Source organism: Marmota marmota, unplaced genomic scaffold, assembly GCF_001458135.2.
Source record: "Marmota marmota marmota unplaced genomic scaffold, marMar, whole genome shotgun sequence".
Classification (NCBI taxonomy): Eukaryota; Metazoa; Chordata; class Mammalia; order Rodentia; family Sciuridae; genus Marmota; species Marmota marmota.
Window position 1 is genome coordinate 5194087 of NW_026000206.1, and position 12113 is coordinate 5206199.

Genomic DNA, 12113 nt, shown 5'->3' on the forward strand with positions numbered 1-12113 from the left:
GATTGGGAGACTTGAGAAAAAAGGGATGAGATGATCTGCATTTCACTGTCCAGATTCACCTTATAATTGACTATCTATAATTTTACTGTCAGAGAACATGGTAACTCAAGGTTTCTCCTTTCACATGCTTTCACAAATGCAAAGGGTAAGAAGGAAAGAGGTTGGTGTATATGTAGATAAAGGGAATTGACTTAGTTATTTTGAACTTAAGAAACAAAGTAGAGCCTCCGCCTAATGTCTGGGAAACGTCCAACATGGTAAGATTTAGTTATTTTCCCAAACTGGCGAGTCTCGTGGAGAAGGCACAGCCCTCCCTGGTCACGGTGAGCAGTGGTCACCATTACAGTCCATGTTCACTTTACCCTTGTGCTAGTTAATGCTGTCTCCACTCCTCCCCCATCTGTAACAGCTGACATTTCAACTAAACCATTGTATAATCCACAGTCTGACCACGCCAATGACAATCTTCAGTAAGCCTGCTGCCTGCAGCATTCATGTGGCTTCTGAGCACAAGTGGGAACTGAGATATGCTGCGTGGGTCAGATACACATGGGATCTTTCAAATACTGAGGGCAGTGGGCAGCTGCTGCTCAATGGCGTGAAGCTTCAGCCATGCAAGATGCGTAAGTGCTAGAGATCTGCAGTCAATAGTGCCCACAGCCTATCTATCTCCTGCACTTAGAGATTTGCTAAGGGGGTAGATCCCAGTGAGTGCTCTTACTACACACACAGAAGAAATACATGGAAACTTGGAAGAGAAGGGTATGTGTATTTCCTTGATTATGGTGACGGCACCACCTTTATATACCTATGTCCAGAGTCATCCAATTGTATACATTAAACATCTGTAGGGTTTTGTTATATCAATTACACCTCAGTAAGGTTGTTTTTTTAAAAAAAAAAAAAACTTAGTACTATAAAAAGAATGTGAAATTGTTCATTGACATTTTTATATTGATTACATATTGAAATGATAATTTTTTGGTATATTGAATTAAGATGTATTATTAAAACTAATTTCACTCGTTTCTTTTCCCTTTTTAAAAGGTAGTTACCAGAAAACTTTAAACTACATACAAAACTCTGGCTTAATTTCCATTAAAAACCTTCGCGTTATGCCACTATAATCACTGTGTTAAATGCAGCGTGTTGATTTGTTATCTAATTCTTCCAACAGCAGATGAGGGTAATCTCCATTTCTAAATAGAGAGAATCCTGCTCAACTAGGTTAGGTATTGTCCCTAAGGTTGATGGACAATAACACAAACCATGGGACTTGAGAGTCCTAGAGCCCAGTCGCTAAAGTTTCCTAAACTCCCTGAACCACGTTAAAATCCTGTTACCTACTGAGCAGGTGACGAGGCATGTTCCCTATTCAGAAACCAAGAGGACCCACGTGTGTCGAGGAAAGCTGAGTGGGCGGTTGTGTGGCCGGAGCCTGTGTTTCCCTTTCTCACTCTTGCACTTCCTTCTCCCAGACGCTTGTGTGGTTGCACAGAAGGTGGCACAGCTCTGAGCTGACCTCGCTTTTAACTCTTGTTCCTGTCTCAGACAGTCACATAGGATCTGATCTGTCGTTTCTCCAAAGACTGTTGTCAGCTTCTTGCGGCAGAATCCATCTTTCTCACCTTTGACTTTGTCCCTAGCCCCAGACACACACACACACACACACACACACACACACGCACACACGCACACACACCAGGCATACGGAGTCCCAAGAACAGTGTCTGTGTGTCTGCTCCCTGAGGGGCATTCAATGCTTATTAAATGAATAATCACACAGATGCGAATCCACCTTATACACATGGCGGAGAGCCTGCAGCGCCGTCTGTGCTAAGCGAGGGAGTCTTCGGCCCCCTGGTGCGTCCTGTGCAATGGGCTTCTGCTCCCAGGCTGCAGAGCGGGTGAAGAGACATGGCACTGCTGCTCCTCCCACTCGTCCCCCAGATGAGCAGTCACCAGCCTGCTTTCTCTCTCTGTGTTTTTACCTATTCTGAATATTTCATAAATCTGGAATCAATATGTGACGATGCTTTGACACCTGGCACATTTTCACAGCTGCTGGTTCCTTTTAAAGTTCTCCATTTTGCTTATAAAGAGGGAATCGAACTCTCCTGGGGACGTGAGGCCGATGAAGGGGGCCCTTGTCTTTCTCTTCAACCCTGAATTCCAGGAGCCACTTTCCCCGTGTTCTTTCTCAACAGCTGTGTCAGCCTCCTCTGTCCCAGAAGATGTGGACCACCCAGCCACGTCATCAGGTAGGTCAGTGAGCTACGAGTTCCCAAAAGCTGGTGTGATGTATTGTCAATGCCACATGCAGCAGGCCAAGCCCCTAAAAGGAAGAGCTGATTCTCACTGCCAAGGGATCAGGGAGAACGTGTGACACCCAGTGTCACCTGCAGCTCCAGACTTTGACCCAGGGGGCGAGCGTGCCACCTGTCCTGCTCATCACTGTATCTTTGGCACCTGCCACAGCACTGGGCACATTCTAGGCACTGAACAAATGATGTGTGTGCACTGGGCATGTGACTCCTCTCAGAGCAGCTTTGCTCTTGGCCAAAGGTATCGAAGATGCCTGCACTTGAGAGACACAGGCTTCGCTCTGAGCAATGCCAGTAGCCCCATCAGTACGACTCTCTCTCCTCAGAGGAAAGTGTTGGTATTTCACACATGAGCAAACTCACAAAGCCAGATGCCTCTGACAAATATATATTTTTTATGTTTCCCTCTGAGCAGACAATGGAAAGCTGCCAATTGTCTTATCAGGTGAGAGCAGCGACCCCACGGTGGGTCTTGCTGTGGCTCAGCCTCATCATCCAGGTGGATGTGCAGGCAAATGGATCACTGGGATGTACAACATCCTCTGGGGGCTCATCAAGGACAATCAGCTTCCTTGTGAATATTATGAATGTTACAACTTCTGCCCAATTCCTTTTTTTTTTTTTTTTTTGGTACTGAGGATTGAACTCAGAGGCATTCAATCACTGAGCTGCATCCCCACCCTATTTTGTATTTTATTTTGAGACAGGGTCTCTCTGAGTTGCTTTGTGCCTCACCATTGCTGAGGCTGGCTTTGAAGTCATGATCCTCCTGCCTCACCCTCCTGAGCTGTTGGGATTACAGAAGTGTGCCACCATGCCCAGCTACTTCTGCCAAATTCTTCAGTGACTTATCTTGCTACTGCCAAGCACCCTCTTGCAGAACCTATTGCTGATGCAGGGCTAAAGGGGTGAAGGCACTGAGCAGCAGGTTCTGGCTTAGGAGCTCTCTGTCAGCTCCCTGACCTTAGCTCCAGCTCATCAGAAATCTGGCCAGTGCAGATATTTGAGTTAAGGTGTAGCCCAGGGGGCTCTTCCCCAGTTGCTAGTTGAGTCCTTTTCTGATGTGTCCTGTGTCTGTCTCAGGAAAAGGACTTTGGTCCTCACTAACCGCCATTTCCACATCATTCCAGTTCTACCTGTGGCCAACCCAGCCCCTGCTGATCGCAGAGCCAATATACCAGCGCTAGGTCCCCCAGGTAAGCAGCCTTCCCCAGGGACCAGCCACTGCTCTTGTGAACTACAGAGAGGGGTCATAACCAGGAAGGAGCCTGGGGAGTGGTCAGCTGGAGGCCACTGAGGGTGCAGGGAGAGCTCTGTAGGGATGGGAGGAGGGCCACCAACCTCCAGACCTGGGCTGATGAGTTGGTCCTGCCCACAGCTTTGGCATCTGCTCATCTCCGCATTCCTACTACACCAGGGAAACATCAAAAATCACAAAAATAAGAGCAGGTAACCATAGCGCCTTTACCTAACAGGACCAAAGCTTACATTTTGTCATGCTGGTTTTCCATTCGTATCAAGAAAGGAAACAATACAAACTCCCCCAGGGCTGGGGATGCATGTCATGGTAGGTGCTTGTCCAGCATGTGCAAGGCCCAGCTTCTATTCCAGCACTGAAAAAGTAACAATTTTTAAAGATTAAAAAAGGTCTTTTGGATTAGGCAGAGGGGAGTGAAGGGAGGGGAGGAGGTATGGGGGTAGACGGGGTAGGAGAATGAATCAGACATTATTACCCTATGTGCATATATGATTACACAACCAGTGTGATTCACATCATGTACAACCAGACGAATGAGAAGTTCTACTCCATTTATGTATGATATGTCAAAATGCGTTCTGGTGTCATGTATGACTAATTGGAACAGATAAAACAATTAAAAAAAATATGGAACTCTCAATATCTCCAATCTGCCTCTCCTCTCTCCTTCCTCATAGACAAATGCTGTCTTGCATTTTGCATATATCCTTCTTTTTAAAATCTCACAAATATGAATTAATGCTTTCCATATAGGTTATTTTGTGTTTTTTCTTTCACACAAATTATATTAGTCTCTCTATATCATGCATTATATTTTTTAGGTGAATCCTTTTGTTGTTTGTGGTGTGTGTGTGTGTGTGTGTGTGTGTGTGTGGAGAGAGAGAGAGAGAGAGAGAGAGAGAGAGAGAGAGAGAGAGACTGCTCTTGACTGCTCCAGAATATTTCATTTTTTTTGGAATATACCATTTAATTTAATTCATTGAAGAGAAAAAACATTTTCCTAAATTTTCCTGTCCCCCGCGGCTGACGTCAAGTTGCGAAGCCCCATGTAGGAGAAGATGCTGTCTGCCACTTGATCTGCTTTGTTTAGTGACTTTGTTTAGCACCTTGTGTTGTGGCGTGATTGTCAAATCTTCTGTCCAGCCGTGGCCTGCACACCTAGGATGACTGAAGGGCTCGCCTTGATTTGTAAGCCAAGCAAACAAGGTGAGTTCAAAAGGTAAGTTTCCAACACTTACTCTTATTTTCGTCTCCACAGAAGACTGGCCTAAGCTGAGGCTGGTTAACGGCACAGGAAGATGCTCTGGACGGGTAGAGGTTTCCTACCAGGGCACCTGGGGGACGGTCTGTGACGAAGGCTGGGGCTTGCCGGAAGCGCAGGTGGTGTGCAGACAGCTTGGGTGCGGCCAGGCCGTATCTGCCCCTCTCGGCTCCCATTTTGGCCCAGGCTTTGGAAAGATCCTGCTGGACAATGTGCGCTGCGTTGGCACGGAGAGCCGCCTGGCCCTGTGTACCCACAACAGCTGGTTCACGCACGACTGTGGCCATGAGAAGGACGCCGGGGCCATCTGCTCTGGTGAGGACTTCTTCCTTCTAAATAGTTCGTGGGCAGAACAGGTTCGTGGCTTTTTCTGGGAGGACCCCTCCCCTCTCCCCACACTAACAGGTCTAGACCAAAGGGCAGGCCCCTCCCTCCAGGGCAGACTTTCCCCTGGGTCCTGTCCCACATCTGTTTAGCACTGAGTATCTGTGTGGTGGAAACTGGGGGAAATGAGCCCGTGGGGTGGAGCTTTAAGCGGTTGCAGAGATGATGGGTGGTCCACCCCCACCTGAAGCCTAGAGGTGACTCCCCAACAGGTAGACTCAGAACCCAGCTCAGCATGGAGCTTGCTGTCTGTGGGGCCTCCTTCTCAAGATACCTGCTAATCCTGGCCTGAATGCCCCTCCTGGGCAGCTGCCCTGGGTAGATCCTGGTCATAATTGGGGTGAGGCTCCTCAGAAAGCTCCACACTGAAGGTGACATCAGTGAAGAGGAAGTGGGGGACTCTAGCTCTCAGTGCCCAGTCCCCAGGCACAGAACCTTCCCCAAGCAGAATGTGGTCACCAGGCAGCTGCCAGCAAGACTGGCCTGTGGTCATTTAAGGACTGCGACTGAGAGTCCTCGCTCAGGGTACACTCTGTGGTGACTAAGCCCATCACCTGTCACTAAGCACCTATTTGAGGGAAGGTCGCCATCTATTTTCCGGAGTGGTTAGGTCAGAAAGCCATCCCTCTGGTGCCTGTAGAAGCTGACCCTTCCTAACTGACAAAGGAATGGCAGCAGTTGAAGCGTTCAGACGTGTGACTGCAGAGGAGCTCTGCCCCTCGGGAATACCGTGGGTCCATTTCAGCCCTTCTTTCGTATCCTGCAGCAGGGTTTTGAACCTGTGTTTTGCACCAAAATCACCTACGGGTTTATTGAAACAGACTGCTGGGCCCACCCCTCAGGGGTTGGAGTCAGTCCTTCTAGGATGGGGTACGGGAATTTGCACTTCTGACAAGTCTAAGATGCTTATGGGGTGGTCCAGGGACCACTCTGAGAATCGCTGTCATAAAGCACGATTTAAGAGGAACATTTTTATCCTAATAAATAGATGCAGAATTAGCACAGTCGTCGTCTTCATCACCGCCCTCCTCCTCATCTTCACCACGGACATCGTCCTCGTCTTCACCTTCATCCTCGCCCTCCTCCTCATCTTCACCATCACTGTCCTCACCACCACGGACATCATCCTCGTCTTCACCTTCATCCTCGCCCTCCTCATCTTCACTACTGGTGTCCTCACTGCTACGGTCATCATCCTGGTCTTTACCTTCATCCTCGTTCTCCTCCTCATCTTCACCATCACGGTCCTCACCACCACGGTCATCGTCCTCAGCTTCACCTTCATTGTCCTCACTGCTATGGTCATCGTCCTCGTCTGCACCATCACTGTCCTCACCACCACGGACATCATCCTCGTCTTCACCTTCATCCTCGCCCTCCTCATCTTCACTACTGGTGTCCTCACTGCTACGGTCATCATCCTGGTCTTTACCTTCATCCTCGTTCTCCTCCTCATCTTCACCATCACGGTCCTCACCACCACGGTCATCGTCCTCAGCTTCACCTTCATTGTCCTCACTGCTATGGTCATCGTCCTCGTCTGCACCATCACTGTCCTCACCACCACGGACATCATCCTCGTCTTCACCTTCATCCTCGCCCTCCTCATCTTCACTACTGGTGTCCTCACTGCTACGGTCATCATCCTGGTCTTTACCTTCATCCTCGTTCTCCTCCTCATCTTCACCATCACGGTCCTCACCACCACGGTCATCGTCCTCAGCTTCACCTTCATTGTCCTCACTGCTATGGTCATCGTCCTCGTCTGCACCATCACTGTCCTCACCACCACGGACATCATCCTCGTCTTCACCTTCATCCTCGCCCTCCTCATCTTCACTACTGGTGTCCTCACTGCTACGGTCATCATCCTGGTCTTTACCTTCATCCTCACCCTCCTCCTCATCTTCACCATCACTGTCCTCACCACCACGGACATCGTCCTCATCTTCACCTTCATCCTCACCCTCCTCCTCATCTTCACCATCACTGTCCTCACCACCACAGTCATCGTCCTCATCTTCACCTTCATCACCGCCCTCCTCCTCATCTTCACTACTGATGTCCTCACCACCACAGTCATTGTCCTGGTCTTCACCTTTATCGTTGCCCTCCTTGTCTTCATTATCATTGTCCTCATCGCCACGGTCATTGTCCTCAGCTTCACCATCGCTGTTCTCTCCTCCACGGTCACCGTCCTCATCTTCCCCTTCATCACCGCCCTCCTCCTCAGCTTCACCATCGCTGTCCTCACTGCCCCGGTCCTTGTCCTTGTCTTCACCTTCATCATCACCTTCCTCCTCATCTTCACCATCATCGTCCTCAGCTTCACCATCGTTGTCCTCACCGCTGCGGTCACCAGCCTCGTCTTCACGTCCATCTTCGATGCCGTCGCTGTCCTCGTCACCATCACCAGCACCTTCACCAGCTCCGTTATCATCAAACTCCAGTCTCCAGAGTAAGTCACATTTTGTGAGTTGCTTCCCTAGTTGTCTTCAGTTTATGTGTTTTACATACATGAACTTATTATGTTTTAATTGTTTACATGTTTATTATTTATATACAGAGCTTCACGTCCAAGCAGGGATATTTAAGTAAATTATTAAAATATCTTCAGGGGCTGGGGTTGTGGCTCAGTGGCAGAATGCTTGCCTCACATGTGTGAAGCACTGGGTTCCATTCTCAGCACCACACATAAATAAATGAATAAAATAAAGGTCCATCAACACTAAAAAATATTTTTTAAAAATAAAATACCTTCAACCCTCTGGATATCTAGTCCTATTCAAATAGGTCTCTGTGGAGGAATTTATTCTCCATTTATAGCTGGGGACCCAGGGGCGCCTTCCTGGCCTCCTCTTCCCCTGACAGTCACCCACCTGACCCAGGCTTTCATCTCCCCTTTCTTTCTGAGTGACCACAGATGTCTACCTGGTTTCGGTGCCTGTGTGTCCCCAATGTTCTAAGCCTTTGTTTATGTGCAGAGTTAATTTTTAATTGAAAGTCAGGCTTATTGAAGTACAATTTACCTACAGTAAAAACTACCATGTAGTTCAAAGCATCGTAACGGTTACAACTATGAAGCTGTTGCCCCCATCAGGACACAGAGCCCTTCCACTGCCTTATAGAGTTCCCTTTGCTCCTTTGTAGTTAAATGTCGCCTAAGCCCCAACCCTGTCAACACCAGTATGGTGTCTGGCTCTCTAGGTTTGCCTTTCCTGGAATCGTGCCTAACACCCCCAGAGCATTCTGCGCGGGGACTTTTTTTTTCTTTCTTTCTTTCTTTTTTTTTTTTTAGTTGTCAATGGACCTTTAGTTTATTTATTTATATGTGGTGCTGAGAATTCAACTCAGTGCCTCACACATGCTAATGCTCTCCCACTGAGCCACAACCCCAGCCCTGCACTGGGATATTTTTATTTGGCCTAATGCTTATGAGAGTCATCCATGTAATTCCACCTATCAGACATTTGTTCTTTTCTTTTTTTATTGCTAACTATGGATATATCAAAATTTGTTTCTCCATGCATTATCTGATGGACATTGAAATTATTTCTAATGTTTACTATTACAAATACAGCTATCATAAATATTCACGTACAGCCTGCAAGCTGTTTTCCAAAGTAGCAGTACCATTTTGTACTTCCAATAGCAACATAAGAAAGTTACATTTTCTCTACATTCTTGTCAACATTTAGGATTATCTGTTTTTTAAGCTGGGCTATTATGGTATCTCTACTATAATGAGCTAATAGTGATACACTTTTGTGATTTTTGGTTGTATTTCTTTAAAGATTAGTGATATGGAGGATTTTTTTCATTTGCCTATTCTTATCTCTTTGCTGAAGTGACCAAATCTTTTATCCTTAAAAAAAAAAAAAAAAGTTGCCAGGCATGATGGCACCCACCTGTAATCCCAGCTGTTGGGAGGTTGAGGCAGGAGGATCACAAGTTGGAGGGCAGCCTCAGCAATTTAGGGAGGCTCTAAGCAAGTTAGCAAGATCCTGTCTCAAAATAAAACATAAAAAGGGCTGGGAATGTGGCTCTGTGGTTAAGCTCCCCTGGGTTCAATCCCTGAAACCAAAAAAAAAAGGGGGGGGGAGGGATACTTTTTCCAAAAATATTTTTTCCAAAAGTATTTCTTGAATTAGGGATATTAATTTTTGATGTATGAACCTCTTTCCTATCCATTAGCTCATCTGATCCCCAGTTTTACAGATCAGGAAACTGAAGTCTGTCTATAATATGAGATAGAATAGGACTTAGACCTCAGGTTGAAAGTCGTATCTTTGGACTTGAAGCTCGGTAGGCCCCTTAGAACCAGTTTCTCATGTTAGATTTCCACAAGGAAACCATGACGCTGGCCTGGGGCATCCAGCTGCCTTCCCTTTGCTTAGCCTCGGCCTGTCCTTGGGTGCTCTTCATTACTGATTGGTGTTCTCTGCTCTCGGTAGCTGTGGACATAACAATCGAATCCATCACTTCTGTGGAGGAGCCAACACCAACAGGTACATTAAAAATGCATCTTTGGGGTTTACATTGAATCTTATATCCTGTGTATTTATTAAGAACTATAAGAGACTGTGTTTTTCTAGAAATATTCCTTGCCAAGTTCCTGAGATAGTGAAATAAAGGTGTTTCTGAGAAATGTGCTTCTAGTAACTCCAGCTCAGCCGGGAGTTCAGGTCAGTGGTGCACACACCCACACACACTCACCCTCACTCACACACATGGGTTCTCAGGTCCTTGTGAGTGTAGGAAACACTGCATTCACACAGGAAATGGGCTTCTTTCCTCCCAGATGTCAAGGAGTCTCTAACATACAATCAGCCCTGAGAAGTCCCCACTAACAGTCAGTCACAGGACGCCATGCTTGTGAAGACAGGTGACCCAAAACTCCATTGTCTTCCTGGGTCATGTCTCTGGAAGTCTTCTGCATGATGTAAGAAAAAAAATGCTGGAATCCAGGTGTTTGGAGTTAATGCCTAGGCCACCAAGGTGTTCTAGTCATATTAAGTGCATACACCCTTAGTTTCTTAGTATCCAAAATTGGTGGCTGACCTGTGACTCCCAGCTGCCTGCAGGGAGGCCTTTCTTTCCCTTCCATGGCCTCCGTGCCCATTTCTGCGTGTGGCTTCTTGCTCTGGTCTCCATAAGGACACTCATCCTCTGCGTTTGGACCCTTCTCACTGACCCGCCTCGAAATCCACCTGACATTACAGGCCTTTGACGCCTGTTCTAGCTTCTGACGAGAGGAGTTATGGCCTCTTCAGTGAAGGCTCTCCGTCTTGCCTTCAGTCAATGATGGCCCACGGCATTACTGAGACCTCTTTGATTCTCTTGGGTTTTGTAAGTGTGAGATCTTTAGATTCATCTTGTATTTTTCAAAGCTGACCATGAACACATAATGGGTGAACAAAAAGTTAATCTTGTTTAGTGGGGGTGATAATGACTGACTTAGATGAGTCAAAAGAAGACAAAGCCACAAGTTGGAGACGGGATTGGGTCTTAGGTTGAGCCCTTTCTGCAGTGTTCACTTAATTCTCTGCATGCAACTGACAGTAGTTTACGTGAGCTGTGGCTTTTTCTTGACCTCCTCTCAGGGCCGTCAGTGACCACAGCCCCCGAGGCTTCAACTCCTCCACCTGCCGGGCTGGGAAGTAGGTCCTGAGAAATGAAGGGCTGATGGATGGCGTTGAGAGAGGGGGACCCACAAGTGGAAAACAACCCGCTCATAAGCTGTGGGATGTAGGGCAAATTTCTTAGCCCTGTCAAGTCTCAGTTTCTTTGTCTGCAAAATGGAAAGCCCACGCCTGTTGTAAAAATTAAGAGAGAAACATGTAAGTTAGTGGTTCTTGGGAGCTCCTGCTTTTCACTCACAAACAACAACTGCCACAATATAGCCACACAAAAAGATTTTTATGAGACAAAGGGGCCTCTTTGCTCCAGGACAAAGTAGTTGTGGCTGAGGAGGTGTCTATGTGACCTGCTAGGTGATATTTCACTGGATATTTTGACATCTCTCATGTCTATTCCCGTCCACAGCTGGGGAATCACATAAGAATGACATATTCCTGTTAGGAGTTCTAGAAGTTCCTTAAAGAGGCGTTCATCTTTTGGAAGAGAGGAAGTAGCAAAGCCCAATTTTCACATGAAGTTGGAGATGATTCTGGCTATTGCTCGTGTGTGGGTGCATGAGAACTATGGGGTCTTACATGTATGTGAAAGGAGGACATGGCCACCTGGGGATTTAAAGGAAAAAAACCTTCTAGAGACTGGAGGCATGTCACCCAGTGTCCCTCCTCTTTGTGCTCCCTGCTCCAGGAGCCTGGACAGAGGTGAGGCTCCGAGTGCCACAGGGAGGGGCTCAGGCTGCATGGAAGCCTCATTCAGGGCATTTGGGGGACAGTGTGTGGTGACCTCTAGGACCTGGTTGAGGCCACTGTCATGTGCCGCCAGCTGCAGTGTGGCCAGGTGGGGGCAGCTCCCACGGGGGCCCACTTTGGGGCAGGCTCTGGGAAGACCCAGCAGGATGGCATGCAGGATGTGGCAGCAAGAGCCACCTGGGGCAGCATGGCACAGGAGCCAGGGTGGGCACAACTGTGGGCACCTGGAAGGTGCAGGTGAGGGGCTGGCTGTCAGCATTGGAGGGGACTCCTAGCTCCCCCTCCAGTCCTCCCCTCCTGCACCCCCCCCCACACACATGCACACACACACTCACCCCGCAACACACACACACACGCAGACACACACACGCCACAGTTCAGTCCAGGAACACAGCAGATCTAGGTAGGTCACCAAAGCTGCCTATGTTTCGTCCATGTTTGGCATCAGCCTAACCATGCCCCTTGACTGCCCAGAGGGCCAAGTACAGCTCGCAGACTGA

General features: G+C 47.7%; 1 protein-coding gene across 1 annotated transcript in view; it reads left to right on the plus strand.

Annotated features, from left to right (window-relative positions):
• Positions 1-12113, plus strand: part of Dmbt1 (deleted in malignant brain tumors 1) — a 170912-nt gene that overhangs the window by 95228 nt on the left and 63571 nt on the right. Inside the window, exons 21-25 of the mRNA XM_048791448.1 lie at positions 445-623; positions 2208-2261; positions 3455-3520; positions 4841-5158; positions 6179-7685. Coding sequence (XP_048647405.1) covers positions 445-623; positions 2208-2261; positions 3455-3520; positions 4841-5158; positions 6179-7685 — 2124 coding nt within the window. The remainder of the gene's footprint in view (positions 1-444; positions 624-2207; positions 2262-3454; positions 3521-4840; positions 5159-6178; positions 7686-12113) is intronic.